General features: G+C 37.4%; 1 protein-coding gene across 19 annotated transcripts in view; it reads left to right on the plus strand.

Annotated features, from left to right (window-relative positions):
• Positions 1–27,198, plus strand: part of DOCK9 (dedicator of cytokinesis 9) — a 131,222-nt gene that overhangs the window by 20,708 nt on the left and 83,316 nt on the right. For 13 of the 19 annotated variants that reach the window (XR_008448889.1, XM_054060794.1, XM_054060834.1 and 10 more), the window contains exons 2-3: positions 17,595–17,711; positions 25,654–25,743. Coding sequence is in view for 18 of the 19 variants with exons in the window: in XM_054060794.1 (XP_053916769.1) it covers positions 17,595–17,711; positions 25,654–25,743 (207 nt within the window). In the remaining variant the exon portion in view is untranslated. Of the gene's footprint in view, positions 1–9,570; positions 9,843–17,594; positions 17,712–25,653; positions 25,744–27,198 lie in introns of those variants that run through there. The other 6 variants (XM_054060858.1, XM_054060825.1, XM_054060855.1 and 3 more) reach the window with 2 other exon arrangements.

Below are 27,198 nucleotides of genomic sequence, written 5' to 3' on the forward strand. Positions count from 1 at the left end.
TGAAAATCTGTGAAAATTTCCTGTGAGCAGAAGGCTCTCAAGAAGCAGTTCTCTTTGAAGGGAAGACCTCCTGTTACGTGAAGAAATAGGGTTTAGGGTTAGGGTAGAAGTAGTTGATTTAGCACACATTTTTTCTTATTTAAACTCTAATCCATAGGTTAGGAGGTTGTATCTGAAGTCTTATTAAATCTAGTTAAGGCTTTGTCTTAAGCTGGTCTGCTCTTTTGGATGAAGGAAATCAAAGATTAAATGAAGCCTGAGTGAGAATGTCTTCTCAAGAGTATAATTTATTTCTATTCATCTGATTGTCGTTCAGACTTGCAATAAAATGCTGCTCTTATCTTTGGGGTGAGAACATTTCTAGCTTGCCACATACAGTTGATCTTGCTAGAACACAGGATTTCTTAAGGTCTTTAGGTCCACATTGGTAATAATATTTTAGTAAAAGATTATAAGCGTAGTTTGAGACAGTATTAAAAGTTGCATCAAAATTAGTGAAGGTTTATTTTCCCCAAATGTCCACCTACAGCATATTTATTATCTGCACATATTGAGAAATGATTCTAATTTGCTAAGTTTTGTAGTAAGTTGAAGGATATAGTTTCAAAATATTGGCTTGTATGCTTGAACTACATTACTTATTTTGTTTTCATTTTCCTATGTTTTTTTTAAGATCAATTCTTAGGATGATATTACATGTTATTTCTGCCGCAGTGCACTTCCTTAGAGCGAGGAGGGTTTTTTTGTCATGGCCTTTATTTCTATGTTTAAATTCCATTTCAGTGTTAATCATTGTATAACCAATTCACTACTGAAGAGTGAGGTGTTACTCTATGTTTTAAGGCTTAAACAGCTGTTTTGGATCATAGACAAAGAAGGAAAATGAGCAAAGGAGAATCATGTGGTGATGATAAAACTAACAAGATTTTAAAAGTTTGAGAGTTACTGAAAAGCCTATTGAAATATTCAGTGGAGGAAGAGGCTAGGCGAGTGGACTAGTAAGGCTGATGGAGGAGCTAGAAACTTCTAAAGTGAGTTAGACTGAGGTGAAGGACAATTAACTTTTTTTTCTTCTTTATATTTGACTGACGGTTTCGGAAAACAACATTTTTTTTTTGACCAGTGCATGAGATGTTTTTTTGCTCTGTTTGCTTCTTTTAGCCTTTTTAACACTGTGGTTTTACTTATTAATCTTTATAACCTTGTAGTTTGATAAAACTACTTCAAGTAGTTTAGTAGCTGTAGCAAGTGCAAGATGCAGCCTAATAATTTTAAATAGTCTTTTATTAAGTCTGATGTGGAAAATATTCTTAATTTGAACAGCTTTTACTTAATTCATGCTTACACAATTTCCAAGAAGAAATGCAGGACATCTTGAAATATATGTATATCCAGCTTTTACTAGGATAGATTTAGATTTTCTGGAAGCAGAACCACCATCCTTATATTTTAGTGACTGCAGTTTCCTAGTCTATGTAACCGGTTGACTTGACACCACTGTCGTCATTAAGTGTTACTGTGTTTTTGTGTAACTGCTCATGAGTCATTTGGTTTATTAATAAACTGTGACATCTTTAAGATATACCAGAGTCTGTGTGTGTGGGAAGACTGATTAATATCAGCAGTGAGGTTTGTCATTCTGGAAATAATTTGACAGTAGACATTCAAGTTGCAAATATTTTGATTTCAGAATAATGTTAAATTATGTGTCTGGTTTTTAAAAAAGACACCTTGTTTAATGTGATGTGTTTGAAGTAAACCTTAAAACATTTGTTAAAAGGCCCATCCTTGCTGTCTGAATTAAGAAATTGATATCAACTTGCTTTTTTAAGGTAGAAAAGGTTAGTAGAAATAAAGTGGAAATATATGAAGGAGAAGGTTCCAAGAAAGTCATTCTGCAGCGTAAGTGGTGTTTTTTTTAATGGGCTTAAACAGCTTATGCAGCATTTCTCTATTGACGTGCAGATAATTCGTATGGCTTAGTCTGTTATTTTGCTTTCATAACTTGCTTCAGCTTGTAACGCGAGTGGCTTTTATTCATTAGCAGCTGGAGCATTAGACCTCATTAGGCTTAATGATGAAGAGACATCATGTTTGAGTACAGCGTCTAACTGTTGTGTAGTTTTTCATGGGTCACTTGCATGAGAACAACTCTCATCTCCTCTCATCTTACTGCTTTGGATGAATAAAACCCCGGTGTCTTACATGCTGGCTGGCCTTTTGGGCTAAATCTACTGATTATTTCTGTAGATTGTTTTTGTTTGTTTTGACTTTCATTAGGCTCCTTTGGGAAGAATGCTTGAATGTCCATATCTGGTATTCCTCTGCCCTCTCAGGAGGGCAAGTTGCAGCACAGATTCACCAAACGTGTAGTTCCTATGTCAAATGTAATACTTTGAAAGATGCATGTGAAAGGATTGTCAGACATAGGTTGGCAGAGGCTCAATGCATTGGCATGCAAAGATAAGATTAAACATTGTATCTTCAGGGAAAATTTTTTGAGACTGAGGATGAGTTCTGAGCATAGTTGGTGAAGCCAATAGGCATAAGCTATTGTTAATGCATGACAAGATAAGTTGAACTAGCACAGAAACAGATCTGACTCCAAAATTATGGCATTAACTTGCATCCTGGTAGGAAACGTTCCCTTTGAAGGTAGTGGTAGGAGAAGTTGGGGCAGATGGATATCCTGCTTCAGATCCAAGCAAGATATCGAGAATTACAATAAAGAGTTGACTTCTGTTTCTTCCTGAAAGGGTTGGTTGAGTCGTCTACAGGGGCAGGTATCTTATTCTGTTGTGAAATTAATGCAATTGAAGTAAAGCTGGGAGCCAACTGCTAACTCTTGCCATGCTTGTTTCTTAGAACTCTACAGTGTGAAGTGAGACTGGTTTGTCTTTCAGTCATGAGAAATTAAGAGACACTCTTACTTCAGTCCAAGGACTGGAAAGACATCTGCCTCAGGCTTACATGACACAGAACTGCTTCAGTTTGAGAGACCTTCAGACTTGGGGTTTTGACTCGCTTTTTGTCTTTGTTTTGGTGTCTGTGCTGTCCTGGTAGTTTCTAATAATTGTAAGGTACTGTCTAGGTAGGAAGAAAAATCATCTTTAGTCCAGTGTTGTTCTCACAGTCAGTCTGTTTGTATATGTTCTATCTATAAGAAAGTAAGTCCTTAAATCCTTTAGCAGAAGTGTAGTTTTAGTCTTGAGATCTCCTACCCTGACTTAATTGTACTGATTTTTTTTCTTCCTTTTTTTTCTTATCCTGGGACCATAAGGAAGTCTGCTTTTCCGCAAAAACAGAGAGGTATCTAGTAAGGTGGTATGAAATGAGTCACCAATGAGTCAAGCAAGTGCATCTTAAGTTGATACTTCATAGATAACAGCGTGCAAAAGCGTGATATGTACAAGACTTAATATATATTTCGCTTAGCTCCACTGTGATTTTAAATTTATTTTAGTTTGTTGCTGTGGTTTAATCCCAGTCAGCAACTAAGCCCTGCACAGCCGCTCATCCACTCTGCCCCCTCACCACCATCCCCACTCACCCCCATCCTCGGTGGGACAGAGGCTAGAATCAGAAGAGTAAAAATGAGAAGACTCGCGGGTTTAGTTAATGACAGTTTAATAGGTAAAGCAAAAGCTGCGCATGCCAGCAAAACAAAAAAAAGGAATTAATTCACTGCTTCCCATTGGCAGGCAGGTGTTCAGCTGTCTCCAGGAAAGCAGGGCTCCCTCACGTGGAGCAGTTACTTGGAAAGACAAAAGCCGTCACTCCAAATATCCCCCTCTCCCCTTCTGCTTCCCCAGCTTTATACTCTGAGCATGATGTCACATGGTATGGAATATCCCTTTGGTCAGTTGGGGTCAGCTGTCCCGGCTGTGCGCCTCCAAGCCTGCTCACTGGTGGGGTTGGGTGAGAGGCAGAAAAGGCCCTGATTCTGTGTAAGCGCTGCCCAGCAGTGACTGAAACATCCCTCTGTAATTAACACTGTTTTCAGCACAAATCCAAAACACAGCCCCATACTAGCTACTGTGAAGTAAATTGACTCTATCCCAACCAAAAACAGTATGTTTGTTTTTGTCACAGAGTAAGCGTGTCCAAACTAAGGTACTATATCTTATTGGACAGGTGGTAATGTCTAGCTGAGTGATATTAATGAGATATGCCATGTTGGTGTTAACAACTTCAGGCAAATTCTTATTACATGAAATAAAGTGCTTTAAAAAAAATTTGTTGTACAACAGCATTATGGACCCAATAGAGGCTCTGACTGGGAGAATCCTTTAACTTTCTGCTGCCACTAAAATGGGCAGATCAGTTGTTAACTCTGGCTTCTTGAGTATGTGTTGGTGGTGTCATTTTTCATCAATGCAATCTACTCATTACAGGGACCTCTTCAATATGTTATCTCAGCATCTTTGTCTTGTCCAGGCTACTTAACTCTCCCTCCTAAAAATAATGTTTTGAGAGTAATTTTTGACACTAATGCAAAATTTGACATTTGTATCATTAATTTTAATTTAAAGAGATGTCCCTCCAAGGAGGGATTGTGATTCTGCCTATTCCAGAATGGACGTAATTCTTGCCTTACCAGGGCAAGTCTGTGAAATAGGACCATTTTAGTCATAGTGCTGACAACATGAAAAGTTATATTTCATGTGTCTTATGCTTTTTCCTTTTTTTTTCTGCAGTTTTTTTATTTTTTCATTTTTTTTCTTTCCTCCTTATCCCTCTTCAGTCTGGATGATTTTCTTGCTAAAGAATGTGCTCCCTGTTAGTGGGACTGCAAGTTACACATTTGTAGTTATTTGCTGTAGGAAGGAATGAGGCTCCGTAACTGACTTTCTTTTTGTATTTCATCTGAAGGTAACTTGTATGCCAGAGAATCGCCAGATGAATTGCATGCTGTATTCCATCTGCTGTCAGCTGGCTGAGCCATTCTCTTGAACTTGTGAATATATTTTTCCAGGGCAAGCACTTATCTGTCGGTCGCTTACAACACTTGGCTGCATTAAGATACGTATAGCTGCAACACTGAGTCTTCCACTGATGTCTGAAATGTTATGCCTTTAATACAGCTGCAAGGCAACCTGCCAAGTGTGGGAGGGCAGTGCTAGAGTGTCTCTTACTAATACAGATGAGACCAAGAAGTATTGGCTTTTAGTGGTGCTTGTCATTCTGCTAAAGTGCATCCCTATTGCTGCGTGAGCTACTCCTTTAAAACCTCTAACAAAACAAAGCATCAAAATCCTTCCAATGCTCTATCCTTCTCATTTTGGAAACTTATTTCTTAAGGATGCTGTGAGTTATCAGGGAATTTAAAGAGCCACAGAGGACTAGAACAGATATAGAGTTTTAGTAAATTATGTCAAATCCTTCTGTTTTCACACGTGCAGGACATGCAAACCTACAGCAGGATTATTCCTTCCTCTTCTCCTCCCCGTACTTGTTAAGCAATAGTTAAGCAATAGTTCTTTTTTCAACAGAGACCAGTTTGATGGCTGTGATTATAGCTGGTAGATTTAGCAAATGCTGATATTGGCTGCTCAACAGGGTTTAGTGATTTTGATGCAGATTGTAAGTGCGACTTAGAGCAAAAGAAGTACCATCAAACCAAACTGCTTGGGTTTTAGCCTGTTCCTCCAGTGAGGCTGGGTAGTCCTCCTTTCTTGCTTCAGAGTTCAGAGGAAATTCACGTGTGCTGTTCCCTTGCAATCACTCTTCACTATGTGCTATTGTGCATTAGGAAAGTGAGCACTTGGAGTGAAAAGTGGTTTAAAGCAATAAGAGGATGTACGCGCGAAACTTGTCTTTTTGTCAGCAAATTTGCTAGATGAGTCACAGGGGGATGCTAAGAATACTGGGAACTTTACCTGTGTAATTTTGTACTTAGATAATTCCTGAAGGGTGTATGGCACAAGGAGAGAGAGCCAACTATTTGGCTGTTGAAAATAAGATGAAAAGTACTGTTGTTAAAAGTACCATGAGAAGCCCTTCCAGCGATTGTGTTTGTAAACAGGTGAAACCATAATGAGTTATTTTGCTGGTAAGTCTCTGTTTAGCTAGTAAGTTTCTGCAGTTTTGGGAATCATGTTGGAAATGCAGTCAAATAATATTGGTGTAGTGACATTCTTTTTGTACGTGCATTATTTTCTTGATCCTTATTCAGGGAATGGCCTGATATGACAAATGAAGTATTATCTTTTTTTTTAAAATCCAATTAAATGGTTTAAAACTACAGGTAATATAACAAGTTGATAAATATTCAGTATGTCTTAAAGTTGTGTTTTTCATTTTTTTCATTTTAATTTGGGTTGTAATGTGTTAGTGCTAAATTTTTTTCGGTATACTTGATTATAAAGTAACTTACCTCTTTTGACTGTGTGGTGCCTGGGTAAGCAGTATCTCATTTTTTTGTGAATTAAGTTATTGAGATAATCACTAAGGCCTCAGCAGACAGTAAATGTTGGAAATATGCATCAGTTTAGCAATTGAAGTCTATTTCATGCAGAGTATAGCTCCAAAGGTACTACTTCACACTTTTCTTGTTAAACTCTGTTCTTGTTAAGAACCTCCTCTAATAGCGTATGTGTGCTAATAAAATGCAAGCTAGAAATTACATTAATCATTCAGCAGGAAAAAAATAACTTCTGTATCTTTAATCTGATGCTATGAAAAGGTTGGCTTGTTGGCTTTTTGTTCTTCACCTTGTTTTGAGAAGAATAGGGAGAGTGTTGGGGGTCAGAAATCATGTTTATACTGAATTAAAGTAATCCACATGCGTTCAAGAGAGAAGTACCTGACCAGTATAAAGCAACGCTGCAGTTTAAAAGTAGAATTTTTTGTTAAATTAACCAGAATAAATAATATTTGAAGTCTTTATTAGTGTAAGCGTTTGCAAGTGCCTTGTGCATAGTAAGACTGTGTGTTTCTGGTTGCAGTTAAGTATCATTGCAGCCCATCTCAATGAAATGAATTCCTGTTTGGCAGCTGCATCCTCAAGTAATGGTATAATTTAGTCTAAGCTGTTCTGTACTTCCGTTTTCTGAAAACAAAAGGGGTTGGTACAAAATATAAGTGAAGTGTAACTAAATGTTCTTGAACTATTGTCTACCTTGATTTACACAGGAAGATCTGTTTTTGTAAATTTGACTAAACTGCTGGCTTCTTAACTCTTAAAGAAGCTTTATAGAGTAATGTTTTATAGAGCTTGGCATCTGTTTAGTAGAGAGACTGCTTATGAAATAAATGCATTGAACTTGTCTTTCCTAGAGAAAAAGACAAAAGCTTTCAGTCCACTAAGTTAAACGTGCGGGCATTATGGATGAGGATGGACAAACTCTTGGTCAGATTCCATTTCACAATTGCAGTAAGCTGAAATAACAATAACTTATATGAGTATGAGGGCAGAGAGAAGGAGAGGAGGAAGGGCTATTAACATATGAGGAGAGGCTGAGAGGGTTGGAGTTGTTCAGCCTGGAGAAGAGAAGGCTCCGAGGAGACCTTACAATGACCTTCCAGTACCTGAAGAGGCTACAAGAAAGCTGGGGAGGGACTGTTCACAAAGGCTGGTAGTGATAGAACTAGGGAGCATGGCTATAAATTGGAGAGGGACAGAGTTAGACTAGATATAAGGAGGAATTTCTTTACCATCAGAGTGATGAGGCACTGGCACAGGTTGCCCAGGGAAGCTGTGGCTGCCCCATCCCTGGAGGTGTTCAAGGCCAGGCTGGATGAGGCCTTGGGCAGCCTGGTCAGTGGGATGTCCCTGCCCATGGTAGGGGGGGTTGGAACTGAATGATTTTTAAGATCCCTTCCAACCCAAACTACTCTTATGTTTCTGTGATTTTCTGCCAGATCTGAAGGGTAAGAAACCTCACTGAAGTTGTTCTGTCTTAAAAATGCTAGCAATAAAAGACGATATTTGAGCTTCTCCACAACTCAATCTACTTTCTGCAGATTAAGGTGACTCTTCTATTAGAAAATAGATTAAAAAAAATCATGTCAAGTTAAGTTTAGGATGTCACTTATATTGAAATGAGATAATTAACTTTTAAGTTGAGCAGAGTTGAGAATTGACTGAAGGTGGTGGCTTAATTTCCACAGTTGTCTGGTTGCTTTAGTGGACAGGGAGTCTAAAAATAGGGATGTGCTTCTCTGAGGAGTTGAATTTTCTCTCAGATGTATTTTATTTTTCTTGGTAAATACAGCGTCTGAGGTTTGTGCACTTGGAGTTTGTGCACTTTTTAGCCTCAGTGATAAAAAGAAACAAAGGGAAAACCAAAGTAGCCCTCTCAAAACGTGGAGGAAACTGCTCATCACAGTCCTCTCTTTTAGGAGGTATTTAGCTTACAATCATATGCATGGGGGATATAAACAAACATCAGCTAGATTGCATACAGAATTACTTTGCACTGCACCAAAAAGTTGTAAAGAAACGATCTTGACAAAAATTGCTGCCTCTTCTTTCGCGAGTGTGTGTCTGTTGCACAGTGTCTGTAAGTGTATAGGAGAGCAGAGTGGATTATAAAAGCCAAGCTGAAGCATGGCTTGAGTTGATGTTGCAGTTGAGGACAGGCATGGAAGCTATTACTCACTGAGCCCTGTATAGCCTTGAGTCATGAGGCCAAGAGACGCTTCTGAAAACTGTTCACAGCACAGGGGAGATACTTCACCAGTGTTCTGCACTGGCAGCAAAAAGAAAATCCTATGGAAGCCAAAGGCAGCCAGTGAGGACTGACTTGTCTTTGTGCTTGGAGAGTTGAGATCCCCTCAAGTGGCTTTGTGTGCGTGTGAGGGTTTTGTCGCAGTCTTCTCAGTGTTTTTTCTGGAGGGCGATCAGTGACCAGTATCTACAATGCTGGAGGGTGATCAGTGACAGGTATCTACAATGCTGAAGGGCTCTAAGGAGGGAGGAATGAGCTGAGAGTGCTAGTAATGTGCAAGACAGAAGTGAGCTAACTGGCTGGAGAAGAAAGAGGCTGGTAGTTTACTTGACGAATTAAGTGCTTAAAAATTGAAGGTATAAAGAAGGGGGTTATTTTATTTTTGAGTTAGTGTCTTTGTGGAGTATATAGGATTTATACTGTGTAGAAAATTTGACATTAAAGTAAATTTTTAATATGGATTTAGCATCAAGATTAAAAAGCATCCTCACCCTGACTCTTGCCCCCAAGAACGGTGTTTCTGTTTGGGGCATTGATCTTCGTGAATGTATTTGGTTAGTGGCCAATTGTTGATAGTAAGTGATATTAATATAAAAAAGAAAAAGTGTGACATTTGGGACTTTATACTTCTAAAAAGGCCCAGCTGTCAATTCAATAAGTGGCTATTTAAAACAAAATAAGTGTTTAAATATTGAAGCCTTGATTTTTATAAGTGTTGTGAAAAATTTAGACTTTTTTCTGGTCATTTTAGAAATGCAGATCTTCTTTTGTGTTTGACTCATTTGAGGCATTAAAATGGATCCACCTTTTTTTCTTCCTTTTTTTTTTTTTTTCCTCAGAGGAATACAACGTGCTTGGGGGGCTGGCCTTTGTCTGTCATGCCTTCCAACAATGACAGATTTAGCAAACTGCAGCCGCGAAGTTAGACTAGTTTGTACTTTTCTGCTGCCTCTGTTGGGGGGGAAAGCTATTGTTTTCACTGGATCACTGGCACGTTGATTACTTTGATGCCAAAAAGCATAGAGTTTTGCTGCTGCTTGTATTTTCGATCAAAGAATGCAGGCAAGAACAAACAGAAGTCTTAAGAAAGAGCTTGTTATTGAGTCTCCGCAACAAAGCAAGGATGCAGGTCCTTGTGAAGTAGAAGTGGAGAGTCCTGTGGTAGTGCCGGTAAGAACTGTTTAAACAAGCTGTCTCTTCCCTTTAATAATTCTAGTTCTGTCTGCTGGTGCAAAACGGCTTAATCTGACGCTAATGAGAAATTCCAGTATTTTTAGTTGTGAAGAAGGTGTGTTGATGTTTGATTCTTTGTGTGTTGTTTGCTTTTTCAAGTAATTTTTGCTGTTCTGGTTTACAAAATCTTTGGTTGTCTCTGAGTGTGACTTTGGAATTTGGTTTTCATGCTAGCTGCTTTTCGGTGTCTGTTCTGTCTAGCGTAGTTGTACAGCTTTTTAAACTTAGCATGAAATCTGTTTTTGCTTCAAAATACATTCTAGCACCTCTATTTTTTTAAGTGTCCAGCATATTTTTCAGTTAAAAGATAGTTGAACTCTGTGTCTGAAACAATTTTTACTGAAATGTTCTAAGAACTGCCTAAATAATTCAATTTACTTCTGTTAAAGTATTTATTTTTCAATGTCTTCAATGCATGTTATTTGGGAATTTGAAGTTTTAAGTTTAACTGCCAGTGAGGGGAAAAGGAATATTTCTATATGTGGGGAAAGTTACCAAGTAAGAACTTGGGATTTTAATAGTCCAGCGAGAGAACATAAGCAAGCTGTAGTGGATCCACCAACTCTCTCCAGCTAGGATGATAAACCTTTTCCAGTAACAGAGGAGAGAATTGTTAGACTAGTAACTTGTATGTCAGTAAGAAGTACTTTGTCAGTTCTTACTAAAATTCCAGTTTTACTTAATATCTCAGTTGCTGAATTAGAGGATGATAGTCTCCTCTTTGTTTGTCTAGTTGCGGGTGAAGTTAGGGGGAGCTGTGATCCTCAGATTACGGTCCCCCAATTATTTGAGCTTCATGCTATGTGTTTTAAGAATCAAACTAAAATATTTTGGCTGTCTGCATTTAGTAATACACATCTCTAACTTCATGGGAATTGTTCCTGTGTGTAACTGAACGCTTAGATGTGTGTTAGTAAGATAAATGTTCTTGTACTTTACACTGTTTTCTTTAGTTGCGTTCTATTCAGAGCGGTTGTTATTAAGTGGTATTTTTTTTTGTATGGGTGTGTTCCGATTTCTGGTCCAGATTTTCATCAGTACAATATGAGCTAATCTTGTGTGTGCTTTGCTGCCTTTGGAATGCTTAGCTTTATTTAGAACTGTTTTTATTCCCCCATGAATACTCAAAGAGGATATTAGTGTTTCTGCAGATACTTAGAATACCGCAGTTGATCAGCAAGTGTATGTACTTGGGGAAAAAGTGCAAAACATTACTGTGTTTACCTATAACCATTTCTGAAGTACAACCTTATAATTGTTCAGGTATTACGTAATTTAATATTCATGGATTAATATGCCTCCAGTGTCTGCACCCCCTTTTTAAATTTTCAGATTAAGTGTGTACATTCAAAACAAAGGTCATTATTTCAAGGAAAGAACATTTAGGTTCTACATAGGTCACATAAAGTGTGTCTTCGTTGTCATTTCTGTTGCTGTTTTGGTCTTAATCTGTTACGTACCTAGACAAGTGTGTCTATGGCATATAATTATAGATGGTATGATATCCCATTTTGCTTCTGTCTAGTTTATTGAGGAAAATGATGAAATTGTGCAAGGACACTTAGCACTAAATGTTCTGTTAGGCACAAAACAAGAAGTAGGGCGCTATGTTTCATTCAAAACTGATGCTTGGATCCATTTTTATTTCACTGGGTTGTGATGTCGCAGCAGATATTTACTGCCATAGTGAATAGATATTTTCTGAGTGGTATAGGGTACAGTAAGGTAATAAGTAAGATTGATAACATTTCTAGTTAGTGTAACAAAATGTAAACAGCAGAAACCTTAGAATTTAATTAGACAGCAGTCTTCAAAAGCAATTGTAACAGAAGGCTTCTTGTTGTCCCTGGCATTACTTCTCATTGACTGTTGCCTAAAACATTCTTTCAGGTGTAGATGTATTCCTTTTGCGTGGGCAATTGTAATGTGATTTGCCTAGCACTTGAGTTTCTTGGGTGTTCTTTATAAATATGAGAGAGAATCAGCTGTGAGAATCAGCTTCTTTCAATGAAGAAACAACTTTTTTGTGATATTAATTTGATCCTTTTAAATGTGATTCACAGAGACTCTGTTAGAGTATTGAGGGAATTGTATTTATAACTGTAAGCATCCCATGTGATATTGAATCACTGTTAATTTAGGTACAGCTCTCAAACAAACAGCTTTCCCTGGATAGGTGGGTAGGCTCACAAAAGGAGTTATCTGCTGCTTTCAGTGTCAGTACATTAGTACTTGTGCTCTCTTGTTTTCCTGTGATTTGAATTAGATTATGTCATAACTTTGCTTTTGAGGTTAACAAGCAGGAAGAGCCCATGGAAAAAGCATTTAGATTTTCCGAGTGGTGCCTCAAAACCTTACTTGGTGTGAACTGCTGTTGTGCTAGCTGTAGTAGAAGTTACCAAATGAATGTATGTGCTGTCTAGTTGCATTTTAATAGTCAGAAGTAGTAACTGCTTGTCAACTCAGATGGCATTTCTGGGAAGTTGGAACATGTGGAGGCCATCTCTCTGCTTGGAAACACACTGGCATTACAAAATGAGACACTTAAGTTGCCTAAGTCTGAGTCTAACATTAGAAGTTTCTGTGCTGATAAGAGAACTTTAGAGGACTCAGCATGCTTCATGTCTAAAGTTAAAGCAAATCCCAGAGCAGACTTCAAGTTAAACAACTGGAACTGCATCTGTATTAAGTCTAAGGTAAATATTGGCAATATAGAAGGTCTTACCAAAATGTTCGAGCTCTGAAAAGTGTTCATGTTTAAATGGACCTTGACCTATCAATAAAAGAATTAATATAGATAAAAGCACAACGCTTTGCAATTTAAACTATGTGCATTGAATTTTGGAAACCCCATTCTCTTCTGTTACAGCCCCCTGAAGACTTAGGTGAACAATAGAACAGAGTTTCCATGCTTTCAGGTTAAGCTAGGGCCAGGAAGGAGGACTTAATTATTGTGTTTTAAAGAAAACGCTGTGCAGTAACAGCCTGTCTGCTTTTTGTATGGCTCACTCTGTATCTGCAGCCCCAGCAAGCACTTAGGATCTGTTTACGTAAGCATGAGAACAGATGACTTAATGCATTTCATTCTTTCAAGACTTTAAACTTTTGAATTTGTCAATGAAAGCTACTTGTTGCTAAATATATTCATAGTAGTAGCTTTTCCACATAAACCTGTAACAGCTTATTCTCTCCCATTGCCACAAAGTTTTCATCACAAAGTTAATCAAACCTAAGAAAGGGGGTAATGAGTAATGTAGTGTTTAAGAGTAAGCTTTAGGATGCGTATAATTTTTGGAAGTATTTTTAAGTTGATGAAATAAATAGCCCAGGTTGAGGTTTTTTTTAAAGTTTATTGTGGTTGTGGGTCAATAAGATGCAGAGAGCTGTTACCTATGTTTAGTATTAAATGGTCTTATTTGTGTGAATTGGCTTGCGTCAGCCTATAACATCATATATTCATCAATTTATATGCTGTGTTGCCTGCCAGTGCTTGTAGCTCCATTCTGCTCTTTATGGGACTCGTTAATTTGCAGGTGTGTGTGCTAAATATGTTTTTATAAAGTAAATAATGTTTTGTATCATGGACCTAACAATATTCCATGTGCTTAACCTGATCATTCTCTGTTTTGTGAGAAGACAAGGTGATAACCCCCTGGGTGTTTTGAAATGCTTTTTATTTCTCTTTTTTCCATACTATAGTACACTGGCAAAACCCCCAAATGATATGGCATTCGCTGTTTTATCTTCCTACAAATCATATTTAACAATACTGTACCTAGCCAGTGTCTTTTCTCTTAAATTATATGAAATAATAAATAGGAAAATCTCTTCTGAAGAAAAGTTGCAGAGATATAATATGCTTCCTTGTGGTGTTGTAGGTTTGGCTAAATGCCGAGGTCAGTTTGTTGTTTATTTTCTTTTTTTCATATCTGATTCGAACTGATAAAACATCCTCTTCCTTTTGAATCTGACAAATGACTAAGAAAGAAATGAGTAACACTGGAGAAACCTGGGAAAGCAAATTTGTCATGAACTTTTACAGAAATTATATTTCTGCAAATAAAGTGCTCTACTAATTCATTAGGAAGGTGGTGTGATTTTCTGTTACCACTAACTATCTCTATGTCGCTTTGACTTAGAGGAGAGGTATATATTCAGGACCTCAACTCCAGAGATCTTTGTATTCTTTAAAAGCTTCTGATGACCAAGGATTCTTTTAAAATCTTTTATTTCCAACATGTGAGCAAAGCTTGCTTACTTTTAAGGTTCTTTTTTATCAATTTTATGGTAGTGGGTAGTGGTGGACCTGTTTTCTGACTACAGGGTGTACACATGCATTTGCAGTGAGTTGGATGCCATTTGAAGCTTTATTATATATGCATCTTTGATTTTTTAATTAGCTGTGTTAGAGAAGTGGGGTTTTTTTTGTGTGTGCACCCCGAGATAATTTTAATTACACTGTTTTAAGTAGTCCTTTTCCTCTGTTTTTGCTGGTAAAATGAGAGGAGCCAGAGCTCTGTTTCTTCCAGTCTTTAGTTGTCACCTTTGCAAGAGAGTTAATGGGGGGATGACCATAGCTCTTCAGCGCCAGGGTGGAAATGATTAAAATGCTGATCATGTGCAGCACCACATAAAAATCCATTACCCATTTGAGATGGCAGCTTTCCTTTGCTACCAGTTAGAGGAATTGTACTATGATCTACATGTTTGTTAGTTCAGACAGTAGATGTTCTGAGAAGTGAACTTTCTGACTGTATTAATCATGTTTTTCTTCTTTCCTTTAAAAGACTTCCCAAATTGCATTTTAAATGTATTATAATATGTGGCCTGAATTAATTTTTTTTTTAAGGACATTCTAAAGATTTTGAGCTGTGCGGAAGCTGCATAGCATAGTGCAAATATTTTTGCAACCGCTTTTAATGAGGAGGGAGTTTGATGTTCTGTTTAATAACCTGGGTTTCTTGCATCTGAAAGGGTCCTGTCTATTGGCATAAGTGGGGATGCAACTATGTAATCAGCATTTCAGAGAGCCAGTCTGGATGAAAACTCATTGGTTGGGGGGAACTGTCCAGAGCCAGATCACCTCCTAATCCGTCTCAAAATACGGCTGTTCAGTTGCTGGTATGAGTGCGAGAAGGCTCAGGAACGTGCCAGGTGAGAAGGGAAGGTCCTTCTAGTCTCAGCCTTCCTTTCATATACTTTAGCGCAGTAGCGAAGCCAAATCTTTAGCTAACAGAAGAGACTGATTTTATGCAGAACTCAAATGGTCTTTCTGCCCTACTCATTTCTTAGACTCATCCTAATTTGAAATATTTAAGTTCATTTCTTCGAACAGTCAGTCATCCAGCACCACACTCAAACCAACCTGCCACTGCTGCATGTGGCATATCACTTCTGCAGTACTGTATTATTCTCTAGACCATGTTTTAACATAGGAGTATGCTGCACAAGAGCTCAAGCTTGATTGAAAAGGGAGCATCTTGCCTGCCTGTGCAGATAAAGGGGCACCCGTTACTTATTTAAAAGTGAGGGAAAGGTGAGCAAAGGGTGTCTTGTTTCCTGAATGATAGATTTTGTCTTGTACTTCATTTAAAGAGCAGTAAAGTTGGAGGGGCTCTTCATACTCTGTTATCCCTGTCTCGTGTTGCTCTGGTGAAGACGATGGGTGAAGTTACTGGAATGTCTTTGTAGTCATCTTTTGAGCATTGGGCACAGTGGGAATGATCAACATGAAATTTTATGAGGGAGTAATTTGATAGAGCCTACATCTAGGGAATGTGTCATATAATTGGGTGAGAAGGGTGCATCTGGCCTTCTGAGTATAAGGAGTCCTGGAGCATACCATTTCCATGGTTTGGGATTCATTGCAGCAATCTGAATACTCAAAGGGAGACCTTACAAAGTTTTCTTGCAACCACAAGTACATTAGAGGAAATGTAACCCTTTCCTACACTGTGTTTATGAGTGTCTCACGTGCTTTTCTGAGCGAAGTCAAAACTGTCCAGCCACTTGAGCTACAGACGTGCCGGTGAATATAAGCCTATGCCCTTTCTCATGGGCACTTGTGTTAGTTCTTGGCTCTGGGATAAGTCCTCTTAATGAATTAAAGGAGAATACATAGCAGCAGCTGTGGTTCAGGTGCTAAGCTCTCAGGATGTCCTGGGGTACAATATACAGCTAAACAGCTGCTCTCCATTTCCTCTGAGGAGAATGATGGCAGGCTCAGTGTAATCTTTTTCCACTGTGGCTCCTATCCGTACTGCTCTGTGCTGAGCATGTTGGTACAGAAATGATGAACTTCTAGTAAATCCCTCCAGTGTGACTGTAAACTGTAATGACTTCTGTTGGTAGAGCTACATTTCATTCATCATTTTTTGGTGGATTTATTTTCCAGTTTTCACTTTTTTGGCCTTTTCAGCTGTTATGCTCTGTTATGTTTTTGTATTTGTCTTAACAGTAGAACTACCACGTGGTAGTTGTGAGGGAATCTTGAGTATCTTTTGAGTAGCATGTTAAATAGGCCTGAAAACTCGTAATTTTCTCTGACTACTTGAAAAACAAATAATTTCATTCACTTTTGGATGAAGAAAACACCTATAAGGTTTCTCAGGACCACTATTAATATACTAATGGTTAATGGTTGCTGCTAGACATAAAGGCATTTCTCCTGTGTAGTACAGCTGGCATTTGAAAGGTTATTAACATAAATTATGCAATGATATATATGTAAATCTCAGCTTATCTGATTACCTATAGTGATGGCATAAGCTGGCCTTGCTGATATTTTTATGTTTCGCGTACTTTACTTTGAAATTAGTGCCACTGATCTTAAAGTATCAATTGAAAAGTCTCCTTTAAGTGCTGCTTAAATATAAATTTGTAATTTGTTGTCTGATATTGTGATGCCCGATTTTAGTTGCAGAAAGTGCAAGCCAGGTTATAATTCCAGCTCTGCATTAGCTTGCACACTCTGAGGCACTGCTGCATCATTGGGTGCCCTCTCTAAACCTGCTTTGCCATCTGACCACTTAATAGAATGCTTGGCAGGGTGAAGGGGTTTTTTTTTTTCCTCTCTGGTTGTGCGCAGCCAGCTGTAAAGCCTTGAGAGCAGTAGAGGATTTAAGTGTTGAATCAGTGCATCGTAAGTGAAGAAAGCTACTCGTGCAATTAGGAAAAAGCAGATGGCCTATGGGAATTTTGCGAAAAGAACTGTAGAGAAGGGAGGAATGCCAATTAGCCCACCCGTACCGCTGGTTACTGCTGAACTAAAACAATGCTCAGTCTTAGCTTTGAGCTGCGTTTGTTTTAATCCCTTCTAAACCCAGATTGGCACTTTCTAGGCGATATCAAGCAAAGGTAACCACTAATGGAAGATATTAGTAATTTCTCTATAGTTTTGCAGTGAGAATACATACATGATTACTCTGATAAGCTCTGTCTTAATGTGTTCTGTGAAATAGTTCTGTTTCTTCCTCTTTAGCAAATAGCATGCTTGCCTCTAGTTATCAGGTGCACTTATCCATATGATATAGTGTGACATTGAGTATTGAAAATGCAAACTTTAAGTTTTTGATGTAGATGAAATCTCATTCTGCCATTTTTTTGAACGAGTAACCTCATAAAATGAGCCAACAACTGTCATTGTTCCTCAGTATACCTAAATGTACTTTTATTTTTTCTTTCCCCTAGGCAAAACCAAAGCTCATAGAACCAATAGACTATGAAAATGTGATCGTTCAGAGGAAGACACAGATTTTGAATGATGGCTTACGTGAGATGCTACTGTTCCCTTATGATGACTTTCAGGTAATTTAATCCTCCTCCCCCTTTTTTTAAAAGACAGATATTTTCAGTAATAGTAACCATGAGATAATAACTTCTGATTTATTTGTTTCTTAGCTCTCTTTAGCTACAAAAAAAACCCAAACTCTTGCCATGGATCCCTTCACACTGCTTGACTTACTCTATGAGGTTACAGAAGAAGAAATAGCACAATTTCCTCATCTGTCTAGAATATAAGGTCTGCTTCTGCAACTCTGCAATTTTACTGCCCTTTTAAGTGGGTGATCAGTCAGTTTTAACTATTTCCTCCTCTTACTGACATAGGAAATCATGTGATGTCAGTTAAAAAAAGAATCTGCTTTTTGTCATCCTTTAATTCTTAAAATGATTTTTTTTTCACCTTTCTTAACAGTGAAGGGCATGGACCTGTTTAAATGAAAGCTGTTACTCTGAGTTATGTGTTACCAGCCAAAATTGGGTTTTAGCAAAATACCCCTTGCATAACAGGGCTTTGACTTGATTAAGCCAGACTTAAACCAGGATTTGTGATCATCTTGATATATTTCTGTAAAATAACCACGTTTATCTAACTAAGTAGTTTATTTCAGTACACACTTGTGAATCTTGTAGATCCAGTTAGGATAACCCCACCAACCATCTTAGAGATTGGAGTTTGGTGTAAATAGTGAGGAAATTCTCTCATATACGTGCCTATAGCTGCAGTCAAAATATCTACCTATATTTGAAAAGTATGTAGGCATCTGAACTGTCTGTGCATTAACTGCTTCTGGGTGCTGTGTCATAGCTGAATACCTTAGAATTGTTTTGTGAAAACCTGCCTAAAAAGCCGAGCACTTTATTCAACTAGTTGAAGCTGAGTTCATGTTTATCGTGGGGAAAGTTGGTGGTAAGTTGGTATATTTCTGCAGAAACGGTGCATAAAGTCCCATAAATTACACGTGTCGAGTTTTTCCCAAATTCTGTCCGGCCTACTAAAATATTTACCTGAGTGCTGGACTCTGTTTTAATGTAGTCTGTGTGCTAATTCTTACATGAATAACTCTACCTGTAGCCTTCCCTCTCTAAGCTAGAAATTTTGCTTTTAGCAAGTTACAGGTATTTAGAGAGTAGTTTGGGGTTCACGTGTTCTCAGCCACATGCGGAGTTTGAAGGACTGCCAGTAAGACTACATATGAAAGACAGTTGCACTGTCTTTGGAAACTGTGTAATGATACTAGTGTTCAAATACCAGATCACTCGCGATGATGCCCTGCACCAGGTGTTGGCTATGGGGCTGAAGAGTGTGAGTTGGCTGTACTACACTAATCCACTTCTGTAGTGTGGCTCTTTAGTATTGTAGATCAAAAGAATCAAGGGTGTTTCTGCTAAGTGCACTTTTATCTGATTGACTGGTTCACTTACCGGGGTCATTCTGGTGAATAGCTCTAAATTATCAATGGGGAAGAAACAAACCTATTAAGACTATCCTCTGGCATTTTGTTTGAGCAGTCTGGGGGAGGTCTCAAGTGTTTAACCGCTGTTTCAAGCAGCCTATTCTGCAATTCATAACCTCAGCTCTGTATGAATGAAGCTAGTCCATAATTCTCAGTGTGATCCTTTAAAGGGAATGACTGAGTTTTGTTCACAAACTGTAATACCTTTTGTCATCCTTTGTTTGGATTCTATGGGTAGTTTTTCATCAAGGCAGTCATTAGAGTGTGTGTTACATCAGAGGATTTCCTTCAGGTAGTCACAATTTTGGAATACAGTCAGATTTCCTGTTTCTGTGTCCCTCAGAAGGTAACATCTGAATACGTTTTCTGAGTTTTCCCAATATAATCTTTGGTAGAATCTCATTTTATACTTGATTTATATGAAGGCTGGATTGTACTATCAAAATGTATTATTATGCTGTCAAAGTTTTGTTTCCTTCAAAGATTTGCTGGCAAAACTTATTCCAAATGTTTTTATTGTACACGTGCCTCTCCAATACTACTTCGATCGATCTAGCTTGTTTTCAACAACACAATGTGTGTAAGTCTGTCATTCAGTGTATTAAGAAAATACTACCAAGTCAGGGAACAGAAATTCCTCATGTGCTTATTTATTCTTTTTCAAGTTAAAACTTTTAACCCTGTGTAGTTCTCCATGATCATATTTACAGTTTTGAAACCATTAGTCATGATATGGTTGCCAAAAGAATTTGAATAATTTAAATAATGGTGTGTTTCCTGTATTTGCCATTCTGCTTTGTGTATTTTTTAAATTGTTTTTTCTTAAGTTGTTGCTGTCGCACAGTGTGTGGGCAAGCTATCGGGTAAGCCTCGGCTCAGGTGTTTGATACTGTCCTCATTCCCCACAAGATGAATTTAAACTACTGAGCTAGAGTGTTTAGAACTACTTGAATACACACAGTTTATTGGTGGGAACTCCTACCATTGTCTAAAAACCTGTTTAAGCCATTTCCTCTTAGAGCATTCGGTTTTTATTTTTACAAAGTTTTTCCTTGTGCTTAGGTTACATTGATCACAATCTAAAAAACACTTGCCTAAAAAGGAAACCAAGCCCTGTTAATTTATAAGGACAATTGACAGTGAGGTTGTTTTGTTACCAGCATGACCCTAAAACTAGCACTTAAGATAGCACTGAAAATACTTACTTTTCAGCACTCCATATCACTTCTACAATTTTTCATAGGTTGCAGAAGCAGCTACCTTTTCAAAGAGGCAGATTGGTGCCACTATGGAATTTGTGCTAAAGTTGAAATCCCTTTGGGAAAAATTGTAGATAAATGTTTGAGCTTAATTTGGGTAACAATTTTTTTCAGGTAATGCAGTTTAGATAACTGAAATGTAAACTCATAAGTATGAGAAGCTGGATATTAAAGGAGAACTTACATGAATTGTTAGTCCGTGTCAGAAAAGAAAGGTTGCACAGCAGCTGGCTTCTTTGAACCACATATAATTTGCTTTGCTTTGTTTCTCCTGATGAACGTTATTTGCTTAGTGAGGGGGGGAAAAAAACCCCAACAACCCAGTAAGTCACCTTTTTCTGTTCAATTGTGACTGCTCTCCAAACATGCTGGCAGAAGTAGCTCTTAGCTCACACCACTACGAAATAAATATTTGAGGAAAGATGGTGCAGAAAATGCTCTGCTCTGGGAAAACTCATAAAGATTGAAGGATTGTTCTGCAGCCAGCTGATCTAGTTACAGGAACCTTTCCAGATTTCCGCTTAACTGCGTTTGCGATCATCCTGAACTTGGTTAGCCGAGGTTCAGAATCCTGTTTTCTATCCTTTTATATATGTTCTGTAGCAGCTCATTTACTTTTCAAAAAAGCATGATTTTTGTCCTGCTTTGCGCTGATCTTGGAATACAAATAAGTAAGCTTGTAACTTTTTTCTTTCTACATCTCTGCATGAGTTCCTACCTTTTCCTTGATGCTATTATATCCAAATAATAACAAGCTTTGCTTTTCCCTGGTTTCCAGAAGAGCTGCTTATTAACAACTGTCTGTCAACATAGCGGGTCGGTCATCTTTTAATTTACCATTTCAAGATTGTTTCTGTTGCTTTTCACAAGCTCAAGTTCTGAATTTTCTGCACTGAACTCGATAATCAGCTTACTCTATAACTTGTTCTCTTGAAGTTTATAGGGGCAGTCATGTTGTGTTTGGAGAGCCTTTTTGCTGTTAAGATCAGTGAGTTTGCTTTCATTCTTAGTAACCGGGCTGTCTAAGCTTCCAGTACATTTGTGCTTTGTAGTCTTTTCATTTCTAGCTTCTTTCTTGTCTTGTTTTGTTTTGTTTTCGTTATGGTCTCTATATAACGTTTGTGTAAGTAAGGTGATAGAACCACTTTCCCTGCCTCCCACTGAAATCTCCTATTAATGCTAATTTTCAGTTAGTGCTATCAGTCCTTCAAGGCTAGATAGATGCTTGCTGAGAAGCAGGTCTTCTCTTTCATAGCCCCAAATGACTACATTCGTTGGGTACTCTTGTATCCAATATTGTGCTTCTTCATGGCATATCGTAATTATTCCAAGTCACTTGAATTTCAGTAATGTACTCAATAAGGAAATGGCTTCATAACTCAATAGCATTAAACAGACCACCTTTGCGAATCACATGAAAATCATATGCTTAATGATTGTGAAATTGGTGGTTACAATTAACTGCATAGTAGGTAAATTATTAAAAGAAACCTTAACACCAAACAATACTAGTGATTAATTTGCAATAAGACACCTTGTAACTAAATATTTTTGTTTCACAACACCTAACTTCTGAGTACCCCATCCATTCTCATGGGAAATACTTTCTCCCATACAAGATAAGTTCACTTGTATCAAATGCAATGTGGGTACATTCCTCCCCAGATTAAATATGCCTTTACAAAGTTATCCCACTGTTATGTTGAAGGCTTTTGGCTGCTTGATGTAGATATTGTTTCAGCTTTGTTAATTTTGGTTTTCAGCCATATGGCTTTTAGTTAATCTGATTTAAATAACTCTGAAGATAGATATTATGTCAAATTTGCAGAAATAGAAGTCATTCTACAAGAAAGCACATCTTGAGTAGAAGGAGCAAGCACAAAAGGTTTCAACGAAGTCCTGATTTTAGAGAGGAGAAAGTAAACTGTTCAGTTGAAATGTTCAAAGAAATCAAAGAAATTTTACTGAGTTTTTTTTTTTAAAATCTATTTTGTGGTTTTGCTTCTTTTTTTTCTTCTTGAGTTATTAGTCAACTTTTCTAAATCAAGGTTTCAGTTTAGTTTGGAAATTACCTTAAATTACAGTTTCTGACAGCTACTTCCCGTGTAACTGATAAGTCTGTTTTGGTTCATAGTAACTTTATGGGCATGAAAGATCTAACATACAGCATGCCATCTTTTCCATCAACCCTTTAAAACAGTTACTGTCACTGCTTCTTAAGCATTTGCCTCCGTGTAACATCTAAAGTAAGCACAGCCTGGGTATGTCGCTGTTGGATTGAAACACACTGTACTTTTCTCCCCATTTTTATTGCATTTGGTGTAGTCCCTGTTTTACCAGTGAGATACAGGACTTTATTTGTAACGTCTGTTGGTTATCTATACACTTGTACACTGTTTTGTGGCTTTTTAAAATTCCTTTCCCAATATTTTGAATAATCAACTCTTAATAGCCATAATTTCAAGCATCTTAAATGGATATGGAATGGGAAGTGGTCACGGGGGAAAATTTTACTAGTTCATATTCGCCAGCCAACACTGGAAAAAGTGTGAGAAGAGGAAAAAATAATTTTTAATGCAGGTATTGGCAGTGAGTATGTGGTGTCAGCAGCAATATTGTGTACTTTCTCTGTTCACCGCTGCTGCTGAGATTTGCCTAGAGTAAGAATGCTGTCACTAGGTAGACATTGCCAAATGGATAGAACAGGAGGAGGACCTTGTCAGATGACAGAAATTGCTTAAACATCTCCAAAGTGTTTGAGATGAGCAAAATAACAAACCATAAATGTTAAAAACACACATGAAGGGCAGAAGCTAAGGAATAACAAATCAAAATGGACATGTCTGAAGGCAGGTCGAGTGGACTTGAGGAATGCTGTGGGTCGGCTGGCTCCTATCTCTTACCTATGTCTACTGCAGTCCTTTCCTCTAAAATATGTGTTTGTGTGATCCTGTTGTTCAGTGCAGAATTGCTGAGGAAGATACCTTCCTGCAATAGACAAAATGCAGCAAATTTAACATCTGCCATTATTTTTTGCTATAGAAATGTAGATGTTGGCAACTTATTCCCAAAATGAGGTGAACAATTTTGAAAAGTACTTCTTTGTATGTGGTTTGGGTTTGGATTTGTTCTTTTAAGTTCTGTTAAATATTTTTAAAGACTAATTTTGTTGATTCATCAAATGTTAACTCAAACCCGGAGTGCTGAAATTTCTATGAAGCAGTTCAACTGATGTAGTTGTGAGTAAAGCTTGTATTTCCTTTCTGATTTTTCTTTGTACATGCTTGCATTTTAAAATATTGTTGTGCTGTTGCTTTAGTAATTTTTTTTTTTTTTAGGAATTTGTTTGAAATTGAAAGATATTATCTGTTGTGTTTCCTGGCTCTCTAGTGAGCCTACTGCAGCTCATGGAGGAGCAGAGAAAGAGGCAGCGTGGATTATAAAACAGTTACTAATGTGAACAAAATCGACAAATAAAATTGTTCAGTTTTGTCACTGATCTTGCTATGCCGCTAAGATAAAATCTTTTTTTTTGTGTGAAAGACTAGAAAAATGCTATCATACAGACAATTATGTAGTGAATAACAGCAGCAGACATTGTTGAAAAGTCTACTAGTTCAGTTTTACTGAATTTCACTGTAGTGGTAGGACTTGGTTCATGATTTCATGGCTTTCCCATGAAAAAGATGCCTGGAAAGATGCCACCCTCCTCCTGGTTTAAAAAAAAGGAATATGTATTTTAAAAATCACACTGTAGTTGCATGCTTACAGAAAATGTTTTATACTATATGCATTATTTATATATTATATAAAGTATAAATAATTTCCTATCAAATATCGGGCTGTTTTAGGCTGAGAAAAGGATCCAGGCATTCTGACCTTTAGCTTTCAAAAGGTAGCTTAATACTTTTAATAATCTTTCTTCCTGTAGCTTGTGAAAATAATTAAAATCAATATGGTTTGAAATAAGGAATATGTTTCTAGAATTCAGAAAGCTTCATTTTAAGTGCTGTTAGCATATAAACAAATACCTTCTTGCAGATTTTATTGAACTATATATGTCAAGATTTATTGGTCCCATGAAATATTTTTGGTTTTGTGGTTTTTGCTTTTAATACCCCTTCCCACCTCTCACCTAAGCAGTTAGCGCTGTCACTTTTCAGCAGAGTTCTGGACTGGGTGAATGACTTGACTGTGAGAATGGGATAACTTTTTTTTTTTAAATCTTCACTGTACTTGGACATTTGAACTTCAAATTCCCTCCCTAGATAATGAGGTGAGGCTTTGGTAATGACATAAATAATCACCTTCTGGATCAAACTCTCAACAGAGATAAGTTAGTGCTATACTTGTATACTCTTTCTTTTTGATATGTGGAGATTTTTCATATTCTTCTGATCCTTCCTGGTGCTGCAATGTGTGGAGTATTGCGAATGGGTGAAGGATCACCCCCATGCCCCCTTCCATGTCCAGGCTGTGGAAACTCCTCCCCAGCTCTGATGACCGAAGCTGTGAGATTCTTTTCTATGTGATGCAGAACAATCTGTATTGCTGTGTAGTTAATTTCATTTGTGGTCCAGAAGATTTTGTGAAGCTTTCATCTTTTACACTTACAAGTTTAAATTACCCCAAGGCTTACTTCAGTGTTAGTCTGAGAAGCAGAATTTCATAGTCACAGAGAGATTTCCTGCTCTCTTGCAGCCTTTCTATGCCTCTCTGAATTCAGGCATAGAATTCAGAGTTCTGACTTGATACAGAGTCATCCAGGCCTTCTTCCTAAACCTTTAGTTTAACAGTGCAAGTCTTGCTTTCTGCCAGCTGAGATCTGCAGTTGAACTGCTGTGTTCTTATTTTGATATGGGTTTGTTACTTTTCTTAGGTAATGGTTTTTGTGTAGTAACAAGACTGCCCTAATGTCTGTCTTCAAAATATTGGAGTTATGTTGTCGTGGTGGATTTGTTTTTACTAGTATTTTCTTGCCCATGTTAACAAAATAGAGGAAACCACTTTCTGAATGATGTCTGTTTCTTACTGACTCTGATCTTGCCCTTGCTGTGAAAGAAGCAGTGCGTTGTCGGTCTTTGAATGAAAGTAAGTCCTTATTAATCGGCTGTTCCGAAACAGTTTATTCATGGGGTGTTTTCTGCTGAGCTTCTGATTACTTAGTTACAGCTAAATAAATGAGTGTTGCCATAATGTGTCCTCTTTCCTTGTACTGCAAGTTCCATTAATTGTTTTTTTATTGTTTATCAGACAGCCTTATTGAAACGGCAGAGTCGATATGTTCATTCAACGGTTCCTGAAAATGCGGAGAAGGAAGCTCAGAGCTTGTTTGTAACTGAGGTAATACATGCATGTGGCTGTGTGTAATAGCAGTGTCATACCTGAATTGGTTTATTTTCCTACTTCATTTACCATTTAAAAAACAGGGGAAAATAGCCCTGAAAAAAATAGCCCTGAAAAAAATAGCCCTGAAAAAAATAGCCCTGAAAAAAATATTCATTGCTATCCCTTGATTTCAAGGGAGAATTTCCAGGAAAACTTAGTATTGTTTCAATGTGGCTGGAAAAGAAAGATTATAGGATAGCTTTGAGTTATTTTGTTTGTACAAATGGCTTTTACAGATGCTTCTACCCCACCTTCTTTATGCTCTTGTCTTTCCCAGAGGGACATGGATGAATTTCCATGCATGGTATTGGGAGCAATAATAAATCTGAATGAATCAATATGACTTCCTCATCAAGTGTTTCACACCAGTCATTCTTAGTTAGTTCATAATAATCTTGTACAGTTTGCTGGAACAGAGGTATTCATAACCATAGCAGTTGTAGAGGCCAAAATGCATTACGGCTGCTCAGTTTGTATGCTACGTGTTGAAAAAACATCCTCAAACCTGAAGTTTCTCATAACTGCTCGCTTATGTTGGCATTATGTTGGTTGTGACTCACATTGCGTTTCACTTAGAGTCTTGCTGAAGCCCTTTAGAAAAGAAAGATTTAAAATTTTTGTCTTTTTTATATTATCTACTGGTTTCCTACTGAATACTTTAAGCTGATATTGTAACATCTGAAACAAGTAAATGTCTGTTGTAAATCCAAGAAAACCGAAGGAGCCCCAAATAGCTGCATCTGCCTCAAACCTCAAAGTGTTTTCTCTGCAGTGATGCATCCCCTTAAAACCCAACATAAACAGCTCTAAGATAAATATGAAGAAGGTAGACAAGGAGGGAGGAATGTTGTAGGTAATTCACAAAATTTAATGAATTTCTGTAGAACCTAGCGTTTGTCAAGCTTTAACTCTGTGTTTTGAAATATAAAGAAAATATCTTTAAGTTATTATATGCTATATGTACGTGAAAGTCTATTCATGTAACAAAATTTTGTACCATATGGTTTCTGGCAAGAGATTTTGTCAGTTTTACGTTACTTCAGTCAAAGCCAAGATAAATCAGTATTTTTATGTTGTAGCAATATGGGTGGAGTAAAATGGTATTTCCTGTGATCTAGTCCAGAGCTTCATGATTTTAATCACTTTTCAACAACTGGAAGCATGTAGTTGAAATTTAAATATTAATCTAATAGCACTAGAAGTATAAATTTAAGGAAAAGATGTTTTTAATTTCTCCATATCTGCAGAATTGAATATTATATGTTAATAATGCATCTGTTTTTTTAATGCTGAGTTTTCTAGAAACTTAGTCATGTTTTCAGCTGCAGTGAAATGGGGCATTAACTTTTCACAGTGGAAGGTGATTAGTACAGATATTGCATGTATTCACCATTTTCTGGTTCCATAAGT

Source organism: Cuculus canorus, chromosome 1 (assembly GCF_017976375.1).
Source record: "Cuculus canorus isolate bCucCan1 chromosome 1, bCucCan1.pri, whole genome shotgun sequence".
NCBI classification, from domain to species: domain Eukaryota; kingdom Metazoa; phylum Chordata; class Aves; order Cuculiformes; family Cuculidae; genus Cuculus; species Cuculus canorus.